This window comes from Hemicordylus capensis, chromosome 1 (assembly GCF_027244095.1).
Source record: "Hemicordylus capensis ecotype Gifberg chromosome 1, rHemCap1.1.pri, whole genome shotgun sequence".
NCBI lineage: Eukaryota > Metazoa > Chordata > Lepidosauria > Squamata > Cordylidae > Hemicordylus > Hemicordylus capensis.
In genome coordinates, this window is record NC_069657.1 from 243,611,204 (window position 1) to 243,637,622 (window position 26,419).

Genomic DNA, 26,419 nt, shown 5'->3' on the forward strand with positions numbered 1-26,419 from the left:
ATGAGTAGACCCCCGGAGGGGAGGCAAAAAGCCGCCTCCTAGCTCCGGGGGTCTCCCCAGTATGCCCTGTGCACTCGCGCAGGGCATACCGTGGCTTCCGGGGGTCATGCGGCCCCCGAGCTCCCCAGCCCCCGCCGGCTCCGTCTCGGAGCCGGCAATTGTGTGGGCGGTCGATACGGCCACCCAGGGCTCCCTCCCTGCTCACCGCCCAAAACCGGGTCTCATGGATCGTGAGATTGGGTCCAGAGACTTCCTCTTTCTCTCTCCCCCACTTCCTGTATGTAGCTAGCAATGAGACATGATAGGTTTTATCTATCTCCCTGATGGATTTCCCAAATAAACTACTTTATTTGGAACATTAACTCCATGTCTCCAGCCAATATTAATTAGCAGTGCTCTCCTTACCTGTGCACTCCAGCTGTAGCTGAGGCAGAGAATGAAATCTTCCTTCCCAAGCTTTCCAGCACCAACCCTCTGGTCTTACTACATGCTGCAAGGGATGTGTTTGCAACACACATGGAGAACCAGCTGTGTTGCTACCATGGGAAGGAGATGTGAACTCCCATGAAGAATGAAGACTTCTTTCCCCTGTTCTTCTTCTGGACAGCAGAAATGTGCTCTGCTCTCTCTCTCCCCCCCCCCCCTGCCCCACCTGCTTCCTTGCTTTGCAGAGCACTTTATCGCTGAAGTGCTCTGCAAAAGAGGGAAGTAAAACAACAAAAGCAGGACAGAGCAGAACACGTTTCTGCGGACAGGGGCGTAGCAAGGTCAGAGTGGGCCCAGAGACATCATCCTAAATTATTTTTTAAAAGGTTTTGTAAATTGTGGACGATGCAAGCCATTTAATGGTACAAGAGAAAGACATGCTGTTCTGGTAGCTCCAGGTCTTAACACTCACATCAATTTCGGAGGATGATGAATACAACTGAAGGAAGCCTGGGCGGGTGCATGGCTGGGGGAGTCAGTCATGTGACTTGCTTTTGGGCCCCCCCCCAAGCAGTGGGCCCCCAGACAACTGTCTCCCTTTGCCCTATTATAGTTATGCCCCTGTCTGCGGACTGGAAGAAGAGGAAGGAAGGCACAAGGAATGTTCACAGTCAAACAAAGGTAACAACGACAAAGCGTTTCTTCTAACAAGTAGAAACAAATTTATTCTTGCAAAACAATGTCAACAATAAGAATTATGCTATTTCCTCATGATGCACATGCAACACTGGTGACAATCGTGGGCAGCCATGGTAGGCAGAGAGGAAAGAAGTGCAGCACTTTGCTGCATGGAAGAGGAGTGCTACTGTATACTAATGTTTTCTTTTTAATGCAGGAGACAAAGGTGTCTGCAGAAAACTCTGCAAGAAACAGTACCAAACAATAGGAAAACCTTGTGTTTGCACAGCCCACAGTCACGTCAGATAAAATTAAGTGTGCAAACCCACTGATCCAACTGCAGCAAACCCCGTTGTTTTTTAGAAGGGCCCATAGAGACCACTTTTCTCCACATAAATAGTTCAAATGCAGCTTTGCTTGACGTCTTTCCCTCTGTCCAAATGTCTTTTGAGCTGGAAATGATTCTGTGTCTTCTGAATGACTGCATGCGACCTTGATAGAATTGCTCTGGGGCTCATGATGAGTGCATCACACACACACACACACACACACACGCTTGCGCAACTTGTGAACTTCTTGTTTGTTCAGCAGGAGAAATGAGGGCTACTCTGGGTTTAACTCACCCCTTGTGTGCTGACCCACTGGGAGATAAAAGTGTAGGAAAATATCTTAGGGTCCCTAATAACCCTCTTGTTCTTGCTCATAAAGATATAACAGTTCCCTCCTCCTGCTCATTTATTTCCTCCTTTGGTAGAAGCTTTGTGTGTGTGTGCTTTGCTGTTTCCAGTCAGATTGTTTTTTAGGCTAATGAGGCTGAATGCTCCCCCCACTTCATGTCCAATTTTGGATTGGCGCCTAGTGAAGTTTTCATGTCATTTCCTGTTGCTACTCTCCTGAACACCCACACACCACACACACACACACACACACACACACACACTTACTTTATATGTGCTCTTTCTTTCTTTCTTTCTTTCTTTCTTTCTTTCTTTCTTTCTTTCTTTCTTTCTTTCTTTCTTTCTTTCTCATACCCACACCCTCTGACTCATGCTTTTGGGAAGGTTTTGAAGGGGGGGAGGAAGTAAAGCTAACACACTTCATGCCTGCTTCCTCCTGTCACACTGCATTCCTGCTTGTGCTATCCGGTGAGGATTCGTTTACAGCTTGCAGCTCCGGGGAGAGAAATCGGGAAAAGGTAAAAGCAAAGGGGCATGTATGTGGGTTTTTTAAAATGGGGTTTTCCTCTCTAGTCTTCCTGGAGTAGATTGTGTGTGCTTTTTAGGACTAGAGGGATTTGATTTTCAGTTTTTGAACACTTTGACAGCTCGAAGGTTTCTGTGCTAGAAGGACAACTGTTATTTGCACAGGTAGTTCTCGGAGAAAGACAGACAGAAAAATGTAGAGACAAGGTAGCAGCACAAGTGAGCTGAGTAACTGGGCACTTTGCATTCTCTGAAGCTGATTCTGGAAGGGAGTACAGTGCATTCAGAATCCGCCCCGCTCTTAAGCAGATTCCAAAACCTTCCCATTTGGAATAGAGAGAGGCAAAGTTGGGCATCACGTTTCAGAACTGAAGGCGTCATATGCATGCTGGTTACTAGGAAAAAGAGCTGCAACTTTGGAAGAAGACTGTTATGTGCTGTTCTGTAAATAAAGACTGGTAAGTTTGTGTAATGGAAGACAACAGAAATCCTGGGGGAAATTCGCTTGTGGACAGAAGGAAGCTGTGAATATCAGCAGACAGAGCAAAGGAAATAAACCTGGTGTGTAGCCTGATCTTTTCATTTTACTTTCTGGATGCAGCTCTTTCTGGCAAGACAGGAGAGACTGGTTTATTACAGTGTCTTGGAAAGAGCACAGAAGTTCAGTCCTCATTCTAGTCAAAAAGTCCTTTCAGTTCAAAGGAACCATAGTCTTTGTACTCCAGCACTTTCTAATATAAATTAACATGCTAGCAACTAGATAATTGTATCTATTTGATATTCCAGTGTTCTGTTTTTAACTATGGAACTTCCTTTTTAAAACAGTTTTTTAAAAGCATTGATCCATTTTAGGCCCTGAAATAAAGGATATTTCAAGAAATGGTGGGATTTCCCCCCATGCTGGATAAATAGAGCTTGAGTTTATGATTAAGTTAAAAACATTTGATTTATGTAAGCCTGTAAGAAGCTAACATGCAAATGGCTCTCTCTCTCTCTCTCTCTCTCTCTCTCTCTCTCTCTCTCTCCATAACTTTGTAGATAAGTAGAATATTTGAAGATGATAACTTCAGAAGGTTGCAAGGCAGTCCATGAGGTTTTCAAAGACAAGTGAAAAATGGCAGTAAATTCAAAAGTGCCAAACTACGAAGTGATTCAGATCGTGCTTTTGCAATTCTGGGCAAACACAGATAATAGCTTGTCAGTTTGGATGAAATTTCAAATTGTGTTTTGCCAGGAATCAAGATGGGAGGGAGGAAATCATGGTACAAAAATTGAGGTAGGAGAAGGGTGTGCATGATCCTGAGGTTTGACATTGCCTCTGAACGATGCCTACATGTTATGCATGAGATTTGAGTGTATCCTGCAAGGTCTACTTTTAAGTTAAAAGCATCCTTGGGGCCCCTCAAATAGGATTGCTTTTCTGCTTTAAAATTAGTCTGCCAAAGGCGCTGTTGGTGGAAAATTAAGGTTTGCTGCAGGTACTTGCATTTTTCCTTTTCAGGGCTAATAGTTTATGGGGTGAATGGGATTTAGATTAGGAAATTGCATGGATATAGAGCAAAAGGTTAACTAACACACACACACAGAGCACTGCTAACTTGATCCAATTTGGGGTGTGCTATGGCAATTTCAACCTTAAAATTAAAATTCTGAGAGATTCAATCACTAATCTCACACATAAGCAGTGTGGCCTTACTTGTGATGTGCAGTGGCACATCACAACCTCTATTTGTAAAAGCGGCAAAATAAATTTATAGCAATAGATTCACTTCATGTGGAGGAACTCTATAGTCTCTCTATCCAAGGTTCATCGTTAACGCCTTAAGCTACTAACTCAGCAGAATTAAGAAGTGCAAATGTATGTCTGGTATCCGCCAGTTGTTAGACATAAGAACAAGGGCAGGATTCTGGCTGCAGGGGAAAAGGTACTTCTAGTTATGAATACTTTACTTTTTGAATGTAGATGCAAGATATACATGAATATAAATGGTTGTGCCCTCGGTTGTGATTGGTTTGTAATACCTTCAGGTGACCTCCGTTACTTGCAATGAACATAGAAACACTAACTGGAAAAGGTATCAGCCCTTATGCATTATGGCACATAGCTGTTTAAACACGTGGGCACTATTCACTATTATGACTATGTGTATATGGACACTTGTAATCAAATTCCAAAATAAAAATGAGTGCAGTATAGAGAAAATTGTATGTAATTGTCCATAGAAGTAAATGAGATCTGAGTGCTGAATTGTGTACTTAAGTGACGTTGATCTCAATAGGAGAGAGAGAGAGAGAGAGAGAGAGAGAGAGAGAGAGAGAGAGAATGGATATATGGATTATATATCTGGATTATGTCCTGTATATTACTATCTCATACAAGCTTTGCTTTACATGCCCCACCTACCCTGTGCAAACATGAAAACTGGTACGGTTGGGGTATACCATCCACCAGGCCGAGCAATTCTATTAGCTCAGGTTGTGTAACTTTATTGGGATGATGATGATGATGATGATGATTATCATCATCCTAGGATCCTAGGCTCCCCCCAGGCCTACCAGCCACTCGGCTAGCATCCATGTCAATACCCCTGGCATGGACATCTCATGGGACAGCATGCCAGCAGGGAGAAGCAGGCTGCTGCCCAAACCTCATTCCATATACCACACAGCAGCTTTCTAATCACTTGCCCACAGTAGATGGCAAATGAGACTCATCATGGGGCACTTGTCAGCCCCTCCCCTCCAGACCCAGATATATAGATATATAGATATCAGGATCGAATGGGCTGCATATAGAGCCCTAGCCCTTAGACAAAAGGCCACAGTAAAATTAATTATATCCCACCTTTCAAGAAAAAGTTCTAAAGTGGCTTATATAGAAACAAAGTATTTTTAAAATGGTTCCCTGACCCCCAAAGCTCACAGCATGAGAAGAAACACAAGGGAGACACCAATTTAAATCTTTGGACTAGGGTTGCTGTGCCCAGGTTGAATAGAGACAGATCCCCTCCTAAAAATTTGAAGAGTCCCCCCCCATTTTACTGAACTCTCTGCCCAATCAAGCCTAATATCCCATATCATTTATTCTGATTACCTAGTTTTTTCATTGCAAGGGAAATAATTACACACACACACACACACACACACACACACACACACACACTCTACAATGCCCTATTCAACCCCAGCACAGCATCCCTCCAGTGACTGTTGCTGATGTCTTTCTTATGTTTCTTTTTTAGATTGTGAGCCCTTTGGGGACAAGCAGCCATTTAATTAATTCATTTCTGTATGTAAACCGCTTTGGGAACTTTGGTTGAAAAGCGGTATATAAATATTCATCGTAATGAATATAGGTAAAATATTTAGGTAAAATATTATTTTTTTGCTATTTTACATGAAAAAGCTAAAAAAAATTGTTAGTATTAAAAGGAATTTTTTTCTTAAACAACAAAATGAGACTATAGACTGTATAAAATGCATTGAGCCATGTTTGTTGACATCCTGGATTATAACTTTTTATTACTTAAATTCTATCAACATTTTAAGAAATAACATTATCTCAGCTACCCACTTGAATGAGACTGACAGTTATTTCTTCAAAATAAATAAGAGAGAAAATATTTTGGATGAAAATCCAGCCTCGTCAATGATATCATGTCACCATCTTTACTCCTCTGCCCTCGTCAATTATATCCTCATTTTAATTTTATCACTCCTTACTGTTGCAGGGCAAAGTGGTTCTAAGCATTCATATCTCAACAAGTTGACCTGAAGGCATTCCAGTTATTTGTCAATCTGTGAAAACAAATTGTCCAGATTTGGAAATTCACTTTTGTCCTACTCAGTGGATTTCCACGTGTGCTGTTTGTGGTGACTGGTAGCTTCTAACTACTAACCAAGCAAAGAGGCGTCTTTTTAAAGTGATGGCTGCCTTATATTTCTCAAGGAGAAATCCATTGTCCCTGTTAAACCCCAGTGCAGCATACCTTTAGTGGCTGCTGGTGGGGTCTACCTTGTGTATATTTTTAGACTGTAGGCCCTTTTTGAAAAGGAACTGAGTTCTTATAATTTTGCTAATAAGCCCTGAGACCTTTTTTGTTGTTGAAAAGTGGTATATAAATATTCTTAATAATAAAAGCCGGTGGAGCAATTGGCAGGGCAAATTTTGACAATACTATCACATAAGCAAAGAAAAATTTAAAAACCCACAAAATAATAACCTTCTACCCTACAATGCACAATGCTTCCCCAAAATGCCACCTGCTGTTATAAATGTTGAGGCAGAAATTCAATATCCCTCTTGGCATTTAGGTGGATAAGAAAAACTTAGGTATGACATTGGGCTTTGATTTACGAATATGACGAATATTTATATACCGCTTTTCAACAAAAGTTCCCAAAGTGGTTTACATAGATATAAATGAAGCGGCCCCCTGTCCCCATTGGGCTCACAATCTATTAAGGAGGGAGAAATACTCTGTATTTATCTGTTCATTTTTCATATTTGTAAACCTCCACAAACTTCCATTTCTGGGCGGTTTACAACAATGGCTGTATGGCTTTTCTGTTGTGTTCATTTGTCTTATTGTGCTCTGGAATTTAAGGTGCTTTGGGAGTCATGTTGGGATAGATATGTGAAATAAAGTTAAAATACCCTCGTTATAAAATGGTTAGTAACTTTTGCACTTCTAAATACTGTGCATTTTTGCTTTTCAATAGTTTGAGCCTTTGTATTTTAAATACTGTAACTGACATCTGGACTAGCACTATACAAGTGCAGCAGCACTGAATTACAGATTACTGCTATGCTGTTGCACAAGAGGGGGAAGGGACAGGCTTTGACTACCTCACCTTCCTTCTTAAGACCACTATGCATCATGGAAGAATGTCCTGGAGGGTTTTCTCTATTCTTCTCTCATGACCCTCGGGGACATATTTTCATGACACACAATGGACTTAAGGGGGAAGGAGAGAGTGAAAACTTGCCCCTTCCCCCACCTGTGCAACTGTACAGTAGACTGGAACTCAGCACTGCTGTGCCCACACAGTACTAGTCTGGATGTTAGCCTGTGTATTTTTGCATCTCAGTAGTTTATACCTTGGCGTTATAAACAGGGATCTGACATAGTATTTGACATAGTTTGTGATACTCAGGAGTTTATTGCAGAACAGAAAGAACTGTAGTTGGACTAAAATTATGATGTTTGCTAGCTTAATATAGTAAGGACAAATTCCAAAAGGGCAGCTGTCCTCTTTTTTTTTTTTTTTTTTGCAACAAAAATCGGGGAAGAGCCTATGGCATCTTAAAGACTGACACATTTATTCTGGCATGAACTTTCTTTTTATCCCCTCATAATGCATTTCTTGCCTCTAAAAGATTTATTTATTTCTATCCATTTATTTTTGTGCTTTCTATGGCAGAGATTTGTTGTTCATTTTTTAATTGCAATGACACCAAGTACAACATTAGATGCTCAGCAATATATCTAAAACATCGAAGACGTATTCAAATCAAAACAGGGTCTCTTGACTTGCTGCTGCTGCTCGCCAAAGCTATCAATAGCCATGGTGCCCAAAATGGGCCTCACTTGGAGGCAGGGGCGGAGGCAGAGGGAAAGTTAGAGGAGCAACTTCTCACTTAAATTTAGGGAGGGGATAAAAATATGTTTGGGGAAATGAACATATGGGTTATTAGGTTTGGCATGGAGGTGGGGAGTTCAGTAAAATGAGGATCCCTCAAATGCCCAGGGAGTGATCTGCACCCCTGCTTGGAGGTGGACCTCCCACTGGTGTCACATCCTGGCAAGTGCATACCCATAATGACCATTGATTCTGGACCTGTTTAAGAAAGTGCTATTAATAAAACCCCTTTAGTTCTGAGAGACATTGCATATGCTTAGGATGACATATTAAATATAATTAAAAATATCAAGGAAATAATGTGATAATCCTGGTCAAGATGTCTGTTAAAATTGTGCAGGGAATTTTCACTGGAAAAATATCTGCCTCTAGAAACTTATCTGCTAGCACTGGAGAGCTTAAAATGGGTAGACGTGCAATAATGGCAAGCTTATACCATTGCTGTTGGAAACTCACTGATGTTTATGATGCAGAAAATACATGACGTATGGACACAATATATACATTCATCTTTGAAAAGCCCCATAGGTGCACATCTGGGAACCCTGGCTGAGCCTTGGTTATCAGATGTATATAAATGGGAATACTGCATCCACTTTGTTGTAGGAATCATCTGTGTGACATATGTAGTGCTTCCTAAGACTGAAAAACCAAACTACCTGGAACCAGAGAGTTGCCAAGAAGAATATAAGATTCAAATGTGGCAGAGATTGGGTACTACGTCTTCTTGAGTTAATAGAGGCAATAGTGCTGAAAAAAATTCTTTTGAGGGCTCTGTTGTGTTGATTCACAATCCAAGAACTCTAGTATACAAGAGGTAATGGAAAGTAGTGGCAAATAGTTCTCAATATAGCATGCTGAAAAGACATGTTGCTTTCTGAAACACACTCAAAGATCTTATCTCTCTATCTCATCTTATCTCTCTGTGGCGTTCTTGTTGAGTCTGTGTTCTGTCTTTCAGTCTGACCACCACATTTAAAGAGGTAATGGATTACTAAAAACCTGAGGCATAAGCACAAGACTTCAAATATGAAAAGCTGGCCTTCATTTTTGCAATCACTTTGAGGGCGGGGCGAGGGGGGACGAACCACCAAATATATCATTCTGTATTCTTTTAAGAGCTGATGAGAGATTCAGAGGTTTTTTTTTTTTTTTAAATTACCTTCATCTGAACCAGCCCAGATATTAATTAACTTGTATGGAATACATTGCAGTCAATGGGACTTAGGCTTGATACTCGCTGTGGTGTCTATTTGGTCCTATTTTCCCATTTACTGGAAACTTTCCCTGTGGCTGGGGATTATGAGAATTGTAGTCCAAAAACAGCTGGGGGGCCTAAGTTGAGCAGGCCTGCTTTATGGTCTGCTGAGTTTGCTCAGTTCACTCCTCTCTATCACCTTCCTGACTCTTTGCCAGGGGAAAAAAAAACCCAAGTTCACCTGCAGCCTCACCTTGGCAGCTGTATTCCTCTTTTTACAGCTCTGTCCTTGTAGCTTTCTGTCCCTGCTGCAAGGTAACCTTTTTGGCAGTGTGGTATGGCTTTAGGTGCAGCAGCTTACAAACGGGAACAATGTACCAGTTTAAAACAAATAAGCAGGTTTTACTGCTTTGTTATTAACTTACATGGTTTATTGTTGACAGCTGTGTGCACAAATATAGATTGTCCAACATGATTTACTGTACCGAAATCGTATAAGCAAGCAATTGAGATCAGGCTTCTTCTGAAATAAAAAAGACAGAAAGATGCATCCAGACCTAACTCTCTAGCGCCTACTGTATCCCCTATCACCTGACTCTTTACTAACCTCTCTGATGTTTATACTTCTTCAGAGAAGTCCTCTATCTTCTCTCACATAGTCAGGCTTTCCAATATGTACTCACCAGTTTCTTGCCAGCTGCCGCTTATAACTTCTACTGTGCCTCGGTCACTCTGGGCTGGTTCAGTTGATCTCCAGCCTCTACACCAGGCTCAACTTAGGCCCCCCGCAGCTGTTTTTGGACTACAACTTCCATAATCCCCAGCCACAGTGGCCAATAGCCAGGGGTTATGGGAACTGTAGGCCAACCTCTGCAAGAGGGCCAAAGTTGAGCAGCCCAGCTCTAGATGCATTGGGACCATGGCAATAAATGTCTCTGCCCTGACATCACCATTCTTGGTGATGCATTCTTGGCATGTCCTTTAATCGCATGTGTGGGGTGTTAATCCAAATTGCTCCTCTACACGCACTCCCAAACACTATGTTTTGGAGGAGTGTGTGTAGAAGGGCAATCTATATATTTAAAAGCCTTAGGACGTATGTCACACATCCTGTGGTACGTGGAACATCTCACAAGCGTTGTCCGGAGGAGAGAGAAGGCACGGAGTAGGGCTGAGCAATGGATGGAGGGGCAGCTGCTGAGGAGGAGTTGGTGCTACTGGGGCAACAAGGAAGGAAGGAAGAAGAGACATTGAGCAGCAGCCTCTGTTGCCCTGCTGTGTCTACTCGTGAGGAGGAGGAGGGTGGGGTGGAAGAGCACACTGAGGGCTGTCCATGCAGGCTGCAAGGGAAGCCCCGGCTCAGCCGTTCTCCTTGAGAGCAGACTCGGCAGGGCAACAGAGGCTGGTCCTTGTGCACTCTCCTGCCCAAATTGGCCACCCTTCTTGCAAGGAGACTTGGCAGGGCAACATGGTGGAGGCCAGTGGTAGGAGCCGACCTAGGCTGCCATGATGCCACTCTCCCTAGGAAGAGGAGGAGGAAGGTTGAGGGATGGGGAGAGAGAGTGCCGAGGAGGGGGGGAGTGGCAAAGGTGGGCAGCTTAAGGGAGGGAGGCAGGACAGGGAGCTAGATTGCCCGGAAAGGGGTGAGAAATGGAGAACTAAGGCACAGATGTTCTGTGCAGGGCCAGCTAGTTTGGATTATTACTCTTCACATATAATTAAAGGACATCCCAGCAGCACATCAGAATGCCCTTTAGTGACATCAGGGCAGTTGTGCTATCAGCGTGACCCCGTCCTTCCTGCGGGTGGAGGCCAGTGATCCTCTGAATGGGCTCTAAGTCACTCCTCCACAGGGGCGTAGCAAGGCTGGAGTAGGCCCAGAGACAAGATTTTAAAATGCCACCCCCCCTCACTGAAGCTCAGCTCATGAAGTAAAGAAATCTTAAATGAGGCTGAACAGTGGTAACAAAAAGTATCCTATCTATCTATCTATCTATCTATCTATCTATCTATCTATCTATCTATCTATCTATCTATCTATCTATCTCCCCTATGTGCCACAAGAGAACATCATCTTAAATTATTTTTTTAAAGGTTTTGTAAATTGTGGACGATGCAAGTCATTTAATGGTACTAGAGAAAGACATGCTGTTCTGGTAGCTCCAGGTCTTAACACTCACATCCGTTTCGGAGGATGAATACAACTGAAGGAAGCCTGGGTGGGTGCGTGGCTGGGGGAGTCAGTCATGTGACTTGCCTCTGGGGGGCCCACCAAGGCTGTGGGCCCCCAGACAACTGTCTCCCCTTGCCCTATCATAGTTAAGCCCCTGCTCCACCAGAACCTTCTCTCCCTCTTTGTCAGTCCTGTTTTTAGACTTGATCTGGTTTGTCATTCAAAAGCTAACGATGCAATATTAACTTTTTAAAAACCTCAGTTTTGGCAATGGATTTGTTTGTTTTAAGACCGAGGGCTTTGAAAACCAGCCAAAGCATCACATGGAACTCTGGGATCCTAGCCCAGTTAGCCAGCCAGAGGTCGGTAACCAGATTTCATCATCACACTCTGGATCGAACCAGAGATATTGTCAGATTCAAGACCTGGATCTGTAAGCTGAGCAATGAAGATTTTTAGGAGCACACGAGGAGCTATGCAACATGACACAAGAAGAATTGATGTTCTCAGGGTTAATAGGTAGGCACATTTATGATTTGTATATTTCTCAAGTAACCTGTAGGAAACCTGTTAAAATAAGTCAATAAAATAAGCAAAAATTGGAGTTGGGTAAGATCTTTGAGGTCTGCTAGTGTTATCCCCTGCTCAATGCGCGCGCGCGCACACACACACACACACACACTATAGACAACAATATAAAACCTTTCAGACTGACCTTCAATCATGAGTGTTTTAGGAGGATAGGTACATTCCTTCCGAAGAGTTAGTAGTGCTGCTACTCTTGTACAGAGATCCATCTAAAAAATGGCAGCTTTGTGCTGTGATTGAGGAGCAGACACTACGTCCTTAACTGACCTTGACTGACCGTTTATGCACTGTGGGCTCTGGCTTCCATCAGGCTACAGTGTACAAGCTACCTGTGTCAAGCATTTGGAGTTGTTTGCTGCAGAATGTGTTTTTATTTTGCTATGTCAGCTTGACAGGTTGTATTTATGGTGTTTGGACATGCAGTAATGCATCGTCAAAAGCAGACATCATCCCATGATGGTATCTGTAGTGTCAGTCAGTGCCTCAGGTGCTAGATGCTTGAGGTTAATTGGTTGAATCATTTTTAAAAAAAATGTGGTTGTTAATCATAGGCATGTGAGTTAAATTTTAAAGCAGACGACTGAGTTCTGTTTCAGTCATGTTATTTAACTTTGCCTAATCTGCACTGTGAACCCAGATCTTCTGACAAAGGAGCCAATGTTATGAACCGATTCAATAACATGTGAGGTAAGATAGTAATGGTTGGTGCTGGTGGGTGAATTATGCATGAATGCTGCAAAACTCTGGACTTTGCCACATCCTTTCTTAATGGAAGGCAGTGTAACCTGGTAAATAGCTCATGCATTCCATTGTGGAATCGTGGTGAAACATAGCACTTGGCTGCTGAGTGACAACCAAAGAATGTTTCTGTGCCTGTTTCTGTGCCTGGTGGCACCCCTTGTGCACCCATACTTCTCTTGCTCTTGGCATCCTCCGTTTTGCAGAGAATCTGACTTCCTGTTCATGGAAAATGCAATCCATCGTTCTGGTTTGGGTATATTCTTGACACCTTAGATAACAATAGAATTGCAATGGGCCAGGAAAGGACTATCTTATTATTATGTCTGTCTGTAGGATGAGCTAGCTGAACAAAAAGCTGGAAATTGATAAGATAAAACATATCAGGACTGACTGGGTCCCCTTCCTCTCACATCCACATCAATTTTGGAGAGTTTTGATGAGTATGTGGCTAAAAATGCCTAAAAATGTTCAAGGTCCTTGAGCTCTTCTTGATAAGAACCCCAGAAACAGCCTCTGAAAATCGCTGTCCAATTTCCACAAAGCACCCTGGCTGGAAGAAACCTGCACCTACTCCCTTCTGTCTTTTGGGACACCTGAATAGAATCGGGATCCTTGCAATTTGAAGACTCTTCAAATCTTTTGTTCAAATCAATTAAAGATAGTTGCCAAGATGGACTTACCCCTAGCTATCACCCAGGCTGAATTTTTACTATTAAGGAATTCTGTTTCCTGCACTCAGTGTGAGCTGCTCTAGATAAACCTCTTTTTCCTGTGCAATTTAGCTGGAATGTGAATTATGATAGGTTGAATAGTTCTACTTTAATTCACATGCAAAGGGGGAGCGTTCTTGCCTTTATTTTAAGCAAGGGATAGTTTCTTGGAAGGATGAGTCAGCTAATCCTTTCATGGCTTCAGACCAGTCTTAATGGCATAGGAAGCTGCCATATACTGAGTCAGACCATTGGTCTGTCTAGCTCAGTGTTGTCTTCACAGACTGGCAGCGGCTTCTCCAAGGTTGCAGGCAGGAATCTCTCTCAGCCCTATCTTGGAGATGCCAGGGAGGGAACTTGGAACCTTCTGCTCTTCCCAGAGCGGCTCCATCCCCTGAGGGGAATATCTTACAGTGCTCACACTTCTAGTCTCCCATTCTTTTGTAACCAGGGAGGACTCTGCTTAGCTAAGGGGACAAGTCATGCTTGCTATCACAAGACCAGCTCGCCTCTCAGTACTAGTGGACTATCTAGCAGACTCCCTTCTGTGGCAAATGTGATAAAGTTGAAATGGGGCTAATTTGCTGATTTGAGGAGGCTGCTACTGAGAGAACATGGAGAGACACTGAGGTCATTCTCATGACCAGCCCTACCCGGGTAGGGCTGGTCGTGAGAATCACTGGGATTGCTCCCGATCCTTGAACTCCTCTGCTGGGTAGCCCTGCTCCTGTACCCAAGCTAAAAGTGAGGTTGGAGGATGTGTGTGCTCCTCCTTTGTTATTACATGGATTGTGTGGGTAAGTGGACTGCCATCGGCGCCTTTTGAGCTGCTAGCAGCCACACTTACCATAGAGTCTGGGATAAGGAGCATCCCAGCAGCAGGAAGTTCCCCCATGCACTATGCTGTCTGCACAGTGTATTATGAGATTCCTGGCAGCCTCCCCAATGCCTCTGGATCAGCATGCTGCTTGCCACAGCACTGATTGTGTGGGCACATGAGTGGTGGCACCTGTCAGTAATGAGTTCATTTGGGGGAAGAAATGTAGGATACTGCCTTCCCCCCAGCAGTCATGTGAACAACCTTATTGTTTTGTTGTGGTCTACAACTGAGAAAACAGGTGTAACATTCTTGCAGTTTTATTCTGCCTGCTAGCGCAATCACACTTCAGAAAAAACAGTTAAGCTGCTGAAAGGTGATTGCTCTGACTAGTGAAGAAGAGACAGAATGAGCCGCTTATGTCCACAATTTGCTGGAATCTCTATCTTAAAAAATGCTATCAGATAAATTTCCCAGAGAGAGGCCAGTGTAGCAGTGATCTCTTTAGACCTTAAATGACAGGTATTATATAGGGTTTTCTGTAATCCTGGATGCTGCTGAAATCAAATTAGGCTAGTTTTTATGTTGCATCTAACTGATCAACCTTCCCTCCCTCTTGCCTGTGGGATAAATCTTGCTGAAATACAGACTGACATACTGAAGTAGTTTGCTTGTCTCCTGTCCTTTTGAGTTCACCAATCCCCCAAAGCTGATTTCTGCCTGAGATAATATATTTCTACCTTTAGACAAGCACCTTCTATTTAAACTGCAATTTCCTCATTGTGTTTGAGCCAAGAACCTTGACGAAAGAGAGTTGGAAAATTCAATATTATGTTGAATTTCTTCTTTTGTAGAATGACAGACACAGAAATAAAATTTTAGAGTTGGAAGAAAGCAAGAAGCCTGACCCCATCCACTGTCTAGGGAAGGAACAATTACAAACAGCTTGCTTTCCTGGTCCCTGTTAAGAAATAACCGTCTCTCCAACCACCAGTTAGTCAGGGATGGCAGAAGGAAAGGGAATTGCCCTCAGGCCTCTGCCACTGGTCTGAGAGAGAGCTAAGGGCTGTTCAGTCTTGCATGCTTGTGTGTGTGGAGTTGTTTTAAATTATGGTTTACTGCAATCCATTGTATGTCACCTTGAGGACCATTGGTCAACAAGTGGGGTTTAGAGCCTCTAAATAAATAAAACAATGATTTATTAAGTGTGAGCCTGCTCAAAGACCACATGCTACAGAATCAAAGAGTTGCCATGGGCGACGAGAGAGTGAGGCAGCTTGCTCCTCACTCAGTCACAGGTGAGAAGGAGGAGGCTGCTGGGCAGGGCGAGGGGTCCAGCAGTCGTGCTGGAATATCTGTGGGTTCCAGAATGACAGCAGAGAACTTAGAGTTCCGAATATCAGAAACTCCGGCTGTTGTTGCAGAACTCCCTCTGACAACCCCTGACAGAACATGTCAGCTTCAGCATTTGTGTGTTAGACCAACATGAAGGCACAGTCCTAATATGTACCTTCATTTAAAAAATGAACCTAGGTAGGGACCCAGAGGTGCACCTAGGTAATTTTGGAGCCTGGACCTACAGGCCTCTGGAGGCCCCCCTCCCCTGCAAATTAAGCATCATCATGCTCGGCCGGATAACCACACCATCCAGGGCAGACTAAAGAGGACTTGGTCGGGGGCTAGGGCTGTGGAGGCCCTGGACTTCGGTCCCAAAGTCCAGGGGTAAGAACGCCTCTATACAACCCCTTGCAAATTCAGGGTACTATGTCCTCCAAGTTAATGCTATGCACCATTCGATTTCCCTCCCCCCCCCTTCTGGATTAAGTCTTGGGAAAAAAAAAATCATGACCAAAGGATGAATGGGTTTAGTAAGTCAAGAGCGCACTTAAATAACCTAAAGACTGACAGAGGACAAATTCTTAGGCTTCTTTTGACTTATTGTTCATATAATAAACTACATTTACAAGTCTGCTTTTGTGTATGTGCTTAGCCCAGGAATAGGTTCAAGGGGCTCTCAGCCTTAAGTATGTTTTCAGCTAGCGATGTATGACGTTATTGCACTTACAGGCAATTGAAATGAACTGTATTCTGACAGAGTGGTATTCCTCCTTGAGCTGCAGCACTCCACTTGCTATGGGCATAGGTAATGCTGTGAGGGAAGGGGTAGGCAGGTGCTGTACCCACTACAGAGCACAGTTCCCTCACAAGTCATGCATGCAAGATGGTGTTGCTTCCTCAGATGCTTCCTTGTCTCTTCTCAAATGCTTTGTGCATGTGTGTTACCAGTGCGGGTATGGATAAGTTGATGTCTGAAAACTAAATCCAAAACTGGGTCTGTGGATTCTCAGGAGGCTTTACGCATAGGGCTTCTGTCCCAGATCTCCTTCAGAAGAGAATGTGTGCGTCCACACACCAGCCAAACTTACCTCGAAGTCCCTTTGAGATTTCTGGACCCACTCCACACACAAACTGGGCTTTGTGATGCAAATTCTAGCTTATCATGACGCATGTCCGGGTTTTTAAAATGCTGGATTTAAGCTACTTTTCCTGAAAATGCCGGAGCCAATGGGAGAGGCACTGACATAGAATCATTAGCATAAGCATAAAACCGCCTTGGGGTTTTCTTTTAACGAAAGGCGGTATAGAAATGTAAAAATAAATAAAAATAAAATAAATAAGAGGCATGCTGTCTTCAGAAATGCAGATCTCTCTCTGCAGGAGCTCTTCCCCCACCACTGGCTAGAAGGAAAACACAGAGCATGCCATGTGGACTTGTTTCAAAGTAAAACTGAGAGGGTGGGGCTGTTCCCCTCAATGCTGCAAGTGTACTTTGAAGTAGCTTCACTCAACGTTTATCCCGAAGCCTGAAGCCAAGTGTGAATAACTCTCGGCTTATTTCTAAATATTTTCATAATTTTTGCACTCTGCCTTTGTGCAGAAAGGAGTTTGCTCAAAGTACTATTGCTTTCACCACAAAATTCTGTGGCTAGAGCAGATGACACTCAGCTCTCCTTGTCACCTGATCCTAGGGAGGCGGTGGATGTCCTGAATTGGGGGCTGGAGGCTGTGATGGGTTGGATGTGGGCTAATAAACTGAGATTGAATCTGGACAAGATGGAGGTAATGTTGGTCAGTAGGAGAGCCAGTCGGGATGAGGTGATTCTACCTGTTCTAGATGGGGTTGCATTCCCCTTGAAGGAACAAGTATGCAGCTTGGGGGTATTACTGGACCCGGCTCTGCTTTTGGAAGCTCAGGTGGAGGCAGTGGCCAGGGGTACCTTTGCACGGCTTCGGATAGTGTGCCAGCTGTGTCCCTTTCTCAAGAAGGCAGATCTGGCCACAGTTACCCATGCCTTAGCCACATCATGGCTGGATTACTGTAATGCGCTCTACGTGGGGCTGCCCTTGAAGAATATCCAGAAACGGCAGCTAGTGCAAAATGCGGCAGCTAAGGTTTTATCTGGAGCTGCCTGGTGTGATCATATTACATCCATTTTGAAAGAGCTGCACTGGTTACCAGTGTGTTTCTGGGTCCAATTCAAGGTGCTGGTTTTGACCTTTAAAGCCCTTAATGGTCTGGGCCCAGGATACCTAAGGGACTGCCTGCTCCCAAGGGTTGCTTCCCGCTTGACAAGGTCATCTGAGGGGGCTCTGCTCTGGGTGCTGACAATGAGGGAGGCTCGGCTGTTGTGCACGCAGGACAGGGCCTTCTCTGTTGCTGCCCCCAGACTTTGGAATGCTCTCCCAGTGGCCATTCGCTCCTCGGACTCCATCACAGTTTTTAGAAAGCTTGTTAAATCTTGGCTTTTTTCCAGGCCTTTTACATGATTGTTTTTATTGCTGCTTCTCTGTGTTTTTATCTACGTATAGTTTTGTATGTTTGTATTTTATATATTTGTTTCATATTTTTAGCCTGATATTTTTAATTGTTCATTTTTATTGTATGTTTAACTTTTGTGAACCATCTTGGGATTGTTTTTAATGAAAGGCGGTATATAAATTTAACAATAAAATAAAAATTTAACAATAAACATGAAGATGTTATGAACGTTGTTATATTTCGTAAACCGTGCTGGATACTTAATTAAAGGGTGGCATAAAACATCTATCAACAACTACACAATTGGTAGGCCTTATAAAGGTTTTGAAGGATATTATTCTCCCTCTTACCTTTGGTCTGTAACTAAAGTAGGCAGATAGGCGGCAGCATAGCCTTCAATACATAATATGACCGGAGTCCTAGTAATCTTTAATTTGACCCACTTTCACTTTCTCCGCATTCCCTTCCCCCTGCTAGAATTTATGTAATCATACCTGTTTATCTTGGCAAGTTGGCTCTAGTGCCCTTTATGAATGAGGTAACTTAAGAAAAAGAGACATTCTTATAGCCTCTGCAGAGAGCTAAAAATATCCAAATCTAGGGGAAAAGAACAGAAGGCAAACAAAGCAAAGCCGAGGAGTCCTCCAGAGACATGCATTCATGCTCCATATTACAGTGGGTGGAGGGTGCTAACTCCATGTTGTGAATTCAATCATGCCCAGCAGTGTCTCTTGCACTGATTTGACTGCATTGTTTAGCCCATAGGGGTACAGACTAATGGTGTGCCCGAACCGGTCCGACAGCCATTCCAAAGAATGGCCGAACTGCCGGACCGGTCCGGCCCTGCCAGGTCCGGGTCCGGGTGGGGGGTATGTCTTTAAGGGCGGGGAGGGCTTGCTTAGCCCTCCCGCCTCCTTGCCCCCGCCAGCGCCCGTATTGAACACTATAGGGGCGCTGGAAACCAGCCGCCCCCCCCGCCGCCGCGGCGAAATAACCCCTAAAACCAGCCAGCCCTCCCTCCCTCCCAGCTAGCTGCCCGCCCGCCCCCCACCCACTCACCCACCCACCCGGTCGCTCACCCGGTCGCTGGATAAAAAGCGAGAGGAGCTCCAGCACAGAGCTCCTCTCGCTTGGAAGGCCTCCAGCAGAATGGTGGCTTGCGCGCGCGCATGCGCGCGCCGCAAACCACGCCATTCTCCGGAGGCCCGGTCTACCCGCCGGGAAAGGGCCGGGTAGACCGGGCCTCCGATCGCTGGGTAGACTGGGCCTCCGATCGCCGGAGGCCCGGTCTACCCAGCGATCGGAGGCCCGGTCTACCCGCCGGGAAAGGGCCGGGTAGACCGGGCCTCCGATCGCTGGGTAGACCGGGCCTCCGATCGCCGGAGGCCCGGTCTACCCAGCGATCGGAGGCCCGGTCTACCCGCCGGGAAAGGGCCGGGTAGACCGGGCCTCCGATCTCTGGGTAGACCGGGCCTCTGATCGCCGGAGGCCCGGTCTACCCAGCGATCGGAGGCCCGGTCTACCCGGCCCTTTCCCGGCGGGTAGACCGGGCCTCCGGAGAACGGCGTGGTTTGTGGCGCGCGCATGCGCGCGCGCGCAAGCCACCATTCTGCTGGAGGCCTTCCAAGCGAGAGGAGCTCTGTGCCGGAGCTCCTCTCGCTTTTTATCCAGCGACCGGGTGAGCGACCGGGTGGGTGGGTGAGTGGGTGGGGGGCGGGCGGGCAGCTAGCTGGGAGGGAGGGAGGGCTGGCTGGTTTTAGGGGTTATTTCGCCGCGGCGGCGGGGGGGGGCTGGTTTCCAGCGCCCCTATAGTGTTCAATACGGGCGCTGGCGGGGGCAAGGAGGCGGGAGGGCTAAGCAAGCCCTCCCCGCCCTAAAAACAAGGCCTCCCTTCGGTGCCGGTCCGGACTTCTCCGGACCGTGCACATCCCTAGTACAGACAGGGATGTCGTTTGAGGAGCAGCTCCTCACTTAAATTTGTGGGGTGAGGGGGAGGAGAAAGTTGCAGCAAAGGACTAATTCTTTAATATCTGAACTTTGAAGGGGGAAACTGACTGTGATCTTGTAGGATCTCCATGCATGCTAGTAGCCCAGCACACACTCTAGTTTGCCCCCAGCCCTTATTTCCAGTCCTCAGCTTTTCCATTAAAACTTACCCTTGCAAAGGGGAGACTGGTAGTGGGGGAGGCTCATCATTGGAGACAGGAGAGGCCTTATGGATTTACTCTCATACTAAAGTTCTGGACACTCCTGAGCATGGTAAGGAGAGTAATTTCATGCTGGGTAGAATTTGTATTTCCTATGAGTCCTAGTTCAATGAATTGGGCTTGAACGCAGAGCAAACTACATCTCCCATGCACTCTGGTAGGAACGAACCAGGTCAGAATTGTTTTAAGAGTCTCCAGGGCTTAAGGATGAGCCTATTATAATGCCTGTGCTGTCACCAGCAATCTCTCTCCATAATTACTTTGCGAGGGTAGGTTTTCTTGGGAAAGGGAGAATCTGGCAGGGATTGTTTCCTCTTGGCAGTAGTGGAAAACCATTACAAACCAGGCCCAATTTTAGAATAGTTTGGGCTAATTCATACTATTTTGATATGGTAATACCATCATGCTTGGTTTTTTAGCTTACTTTTCAAACAAAATAAAGCTTGAGTTCATCATGTCTGCGTGTATCTGCCTGTCTCAATGGTGGCCCATAGTGAGGCGGTGGAAAATGAGCTGCAGGTGCGACCCATTATCACGCTTCTTGTCCTGCTCCAGCTGGCTTGATTTTTCTCAACTCATCATGCTGTGGCATTGCCTTATCCTGCTGTGATTGAGCGGGTGGTGGCCTCTCAGCTCCAGGCAGTTTTGGATGATGCAGATTATTTAGACTCATTTCAAACTGGCTTTCATGTGGGTTGTGGGGTTGAGACGGCCTTGGTCGGCCTGATGGATGATCCCCAACTGGCTATCAACAGAGGGAGTGTGACCCTGCTGATCCTTTTGGATCTCTCTGTGGCTTTTAAAACCATTGTCCATGGTATCCTTCTGGACTGCCTGAGGGAGGTGGGATTGGTTGGCACCGTTTTACAGTGGTTCTAGATTCCAGATGGTGTCATTTAGAGACTGTTGTTTTGCTAAGCAAGAGCTGAAGTTGGAGTTCCACAAGGCTCCATACTGTCTCCAATGCTCTTTAACATCTATATGAAACTGCTTCGAGTGTCAGTCAGTCAATCTTATTACGGTAATTGACCAGGAAATAAGTAAAAGCATTCAAATACATACAGAGAGTAATAATAATAAACTAAGCTAACAAGGTAATAAATTTAAATAGCCAGATAACTATAATAGCAATTTGCAATATCAAGATCAGATGACAATCTATTGATTGTAACTTCTAATCAAATCCTACTAGCAATATAACAGAACTTAGCAACCTTATATAACCTAGCTTCATTTTGATCTGCTAAAAGGAAATTTAAGTAGGCTCTATCAGTGAATCCTGGATATGAAATGAGTGCTGGAAAAATAAACTCAAGCCTAATGTCTCTGTAATGTTGTCAGTATAGAAGAACATGAGATGTAGTTTCAACCTCCCCCGTACCACAAGGGCAAACACATTCTTCAAAAGGAATTCCATGATATCTCCCTTCTAAGATTGCCGTACACATGGTATTACAGCGAGCTGGGGTCAGGGCACTACGCAGCTTAGGAACAGTAATCTGGGACAGGTAATTTGCAGAGGAATAGCTCATGGTCTGACTTCCCAGGAATACATCAGTTGGAATAGCGCCGCTGCGAGTGAATCAGGAGGTTTGGTGCAGGGTGCGATCAATATGCTGATGACACCCAGATCTACTTCTCCGTCAACCTCATCAGGAAATGGCATATCCTCATCAGGAAGCCAGCATGGTATAGGGGTTAGAGTGCTGGACTAGGACCAGGGAGACCCGAGTTCAAATCCCATTCAGCCATACTTGCTGGGTGACTCTGGGCCAGTCACTTCTCTCTCAGCCTAACCTACTTCACAGGGTTGTTGTGAGGAGAAATTTAAGTATGTAGTAAAATGCTCTGGGCTCCTTGGAGGAAGAGCAGAATATAAATGTAAAATAAAAGAATAATAATAATATCTTCCCTAAATGCCTGCCTGGAGGCAGTAATGAGCTGGATGAGGGATAACAAATGGAAGTTGAATCCAAATAAGATGGAGGTACTGACTGTGAGGGGCTGGGACCTGGGAGATGGTTTAAATCTGCCTGTTCTGTATGGGCTTACACTCCCCCTGAAAGATCAGGTACGTAGCCTGTTCTCACAGGCTTTTAATTAGAACTATTTTAAAAATAATTTTAAAAACTTGTTTTAATAACTGTTTTATGCTGTTTTGTGTCATATATTTTAATCTCTTTTGACTTTTAAATATTTTAAATTTTGTACACCACCTAGAGTTGTACATATCAGGCGGTATAAAAACATGATAGATGGATAGATACTGAAGGAGTCCTAAGTGGCCTTGGGCAATCCACTTTCTTTAGGGTTGCTAAGTCTCCTCAGTATTGCCTGGCATCTAAGTGGTAATTCCTGGCAGGTTGTGGGTGAAGCTTGTTGGAATGGGAAAGACCACAAGTTTAAAATAATATTTCAAATGAAAAACATGTGGTATTCCAACCCCCTGTAAATATTTCCTTTCTATTGAGCAACTAGGTCAGCAGGATATGGTAGAGTGAGGGCGTGAATCAAGTGAAATAGGAAGTAACTCCTCAAATGCTGAAGGTGGAGGGAACTCTTGTTAGCAAAGGCTTATTAACATAAAGGTTTCCTGAAGGCACCACAGGCTATGAGAAGGCACCTGAGAGTCAGCGTGGTGTAGTGGCTAGAGTGCTGGACTAGGACCGGGGAGACCTGAGTTCAATCTCCATTCAGCCATGAGACTTGCTGGGTGACTCTGGGCCAGTCACTTCTCTCTCAGCCTAACCTACTTCACAGGGTTGTTGTGAGGAGAAACCTAAGTATGTAATACACCGCTCTGGGCTCTTTGGAGGAAAAGCGGGATATAAATGTAATAATAATAATAATACTCATATTCCCGTTAGCCCATACCACAGTCAGTGAAGGCCTGTCATTTACACTTCTATCCTTCAAATAAATGTGAATGAATGAATGGATTTATTATTACAGTCAGTGACAAGCAATCAAAAAATGAAATGGAAGTAAAAATAAAATTAAATAAAAAACAAGTCTGATATAGAGTGTCAAAACATAGACATACAGAGGTCTCCATTACAATTCATCAACTGCTCCCATCTCAGTTTGCTTGCTGCGGCACAGAATCTTGCTACCCCAGCTGTAATTGCTGTAGGCTGGTCTGCCAGAAGGAAGGAAGTCTAATACTCTTCTGATTGACCCGGCATGTTTTTTAAAAAGTGCTTCGATCCAGGCAGTGCAAATATCCCTATAATATAAACAGTATAAAAGCACATGTGAGATGGACTCGATATTGCCCAAACCGCCTGCCATCCAAAATGGCAGAAGGCAGGGCATTAAACTGCACCATTGAGAATGTTATCCTCTGGCTCAAATTAACATGTTCAACTCCTTTTGTTCTTTCTCCTGAGGATTTTTTCTTTTGTCCAGTTCATGTGTAACTGCTAAAGAAAAATTATCAGTATTTGAACTGTTAGCACAGTGCCTATGATTTATTGTACAAGCAAATCTAAGTTCATGTTCTAAGAATGTGTGCCTTTATCAAACTTTCTTTCTGTCTCTCTGAGGCTGTTCACACAAGCAGCCCTACCCAGGTGGAGCTGCTTGTGTGGGGTGCCGGGATCGGGCCCAAAGCCAGTGCTGCCCTGCTGGGTATTTGAGTTTTTTACTTGGGCTTTTTACTGAGGTAGGAGGGTGCAAGCATGCTCACCCCAGTCATGTGGCTGTTCAGGTGGTCTACAGACAAGCTTCCACAGAACCAGGCAGCTAGAATGCCTGGTGGTGGGGAAATCCATCAATGCACCATGCTCCTTGTGCAGTTCAATGTGGGAGGCCACAGCCTGCTTTCCCCTCACCTCCTCGCCAGTCCTGAAGCCATCGTGCACCAGTCATGTGGGCTGTGGGCACATGGCACTGGAAAGCCTGAGAGTGGTGCTTATTGTGGGGGGAAGGTAGAACAGCCCCTGCTCCCGCCACCCGCCTTTCTCCAGCCGTGTAAGCTTTGGTCATGTATATCAGGGATTCTCAACGTTGGGTCCCCAGATGTTATTGGACTCCAACTCCCATAATCCCCAGTCCCAGTGGCCTTTGGTTGGGAATTATGGGAGTTGAAGTCCAATAACATCTGGGGATCCAATGCTGAGAATCCCTGATGTATATGACCTCTGAATGAGTGAGTGTGTTTGTGGCAAACATATTATTAGAGCATGAACTGAGAACACATACAGCACTGCCACTATATAAGCAGACCACCTTTGATGCTTAAAACAGAAGCATGTAAAGGACACCAGCATTAAGGCCGTAATTGTGCGCTTATTTAATTTTAAAGTAATTAAACTATCCATATAGTAGAATTTCCTATTTACTTTGCTGCATTCTCGAAGTTGCTTAATGCAGGTTAGTTGGCTCTTAACTCCCTTCTAATTGCTCTGACATATTTGCAATCAGAGTGGTAAAGAAAACTGCTCTCTGTTTTCCCACATGTTCAGTACATGCTTTTAGGCAAATACTGTATATTCTTTGTTAGTGACTGAATATCCAAAACAGGGTGGTAGACTGCAAGGGCCTGCCCTCCCCGGAGGGTATTCCAGGTCTCTTCCCTGAATCTTCAGGTTTCATTCTGCTTAACTCTTTTATTTATGGAGATACATGAAAAACCAAGCAGGCAACTCTAGCAAATTGCTTAGGGAGTCGTGAGCCTGCTTCTGTCTTTTGTTGTTTTGGCTGACGAGTGCAAAAGTATTGGGATGTTTGACAAGTACTTGGACAATTTCTTGTTTAAATTCATTAAAACAATATTTTTTAATAATAGTATAAGAATTAGCTTTAATCTACACAAATTAGATTACTTATGATTCCCCCACCCCAGTGTACATGTAAGTCAATCACCACCAATTACTGGCTGCAGCCTTGGTACAGAACCAGGGGTAATGTTGGTAATTGTTCTGAATTTATAACATTAGATGCCATGTGTGGGTCAGACCATCCAAATTGCAAGTAATTACACCTGCCCCTCATGAGTCTGAATGTTCTGACCCCCACATAGTGGGGGTCAGACCATGTGCAGGTAGGGATCACACACTGCAGATGCAGTGGGAGATGCACCCCTTCACTCATTGCATGTTGGGCTGGCTGCTGGCAGCAATTGTCCAACCTGGCTCAGAAGTGTTATCTTCAGTGGGGATACACTGAAGTTATCTTCAGAACAACACAATGGTGTCAAATGCCCATGAAATATGGGTGGTTCAGTCTGCAACAATTCATTTTTAAAAAATCAAATCAAATCTTTATTGTTACGGCCACCAATCAGGAATCAAACCAAACCAAATCAAATCTTCATTGTTACAATTAATTGACCAGCCGTAACAAGATAGATACTTTAAACAACATAGAATGCAAGCAATAAAAACCACAACACATGATAATTGCATGTATATTACAAGAGCTCTAATCTCTAATGTATAGTTTACTTCAATTAGTGTTTACATGCTGTTTTTCAATTCTGCAAGCTGCTACACAAAACTCTGCAACATTACGTGAAATATCTGAGCATTGATCAGAAAGGAAGAGCAGCATAGTATAAAAATCATTAGGTTGGTTTGGAGACTTACTTTAAAACTTACTTACTTTAAAAAGGTGAAATTAATTTAAAATGTGCATCCCTATAGAAGGGGCAATGCAGAAGTACATGACCTACTGATTCCACCTCCAGATTTTCTCATGGGCAATGCTCCACAAATCAATAAACCTTGGGCCGATCACAGCTAATTGCTGACTCTCCTGGGATGCTAGCTCAGTCCCATCCTGCTTCCTCTTTTCTCCTTCTCTATCTCTTTCCACAGAACACTTCCCACCCTGGGAACAGGGCCTTTTGGGCTCTGGACTCTTCCCTTCCACGCTCTACAAAAGGGCCATGTGCGTATCCAGGCGAAAGGGCCGAGTACGCATGCAGAGTCCAGTCAGCCGAGACAGAGGCAAGCACAGCCGGGAGAGAGCTGACCAGGGCTCTGAGTGCATACATGGCTGGCACTGGACTCTTTCCCTCCATGCTCTTTGAGGAAGGGAAGGTTGCAGAGCCCAAGAGAAAGAGCCCTGTGCATGTGCAGAGCCCAGTCAGCTGATGGAGGCAGGCACAGCCGGGAGGAGACAAGACAAAGGAGACGAAAGGACACACAGATATATGCCCTTTGCAGCCCCACCTGCTATCTCCCCTGTTTATCATGGTCCCTGTGCCCTGCT

The 26,419-nt window shown here is 44.5% G+C and overlaps 1 protein-coding gene across 4 annotated transcripts in view; it reads left to right on the plus strand.

Moving 5' to 3' along the window:
• EVA1A (eva-1 homolog A, regulator of programmed cell death) overlaps positions 1-26,419 on the plus strand; it is a 126,417-nt gene that overhangs the window by 48,063 nt on the left and 51,935 nt on the right. For 2 of the 4 annotated variants that reach the window (XM_053283901.1, XM_053283911.1), the window contains exon 1: positions 2,036-2,299. The exons of 1 other annotated variant lie outside the window; for it this stretch is intronic. Coding sequence is in view for 1 of the 3 variants with exons in the window: in XM_053283913.1 (XP_053139888.1) it covers positions 11,803-11,839 (37 nt within the window). In the remaining 2 variants the exon portion in view is untranslated. Of the gene's footprint in view, positions 1-2,035; positions 2,300-11,721; positions 11,840-26,419 lie in introns of those variants that run through there. One more of the 4 variants, XM_053283913.1, reaches the window with a different exon arrangement.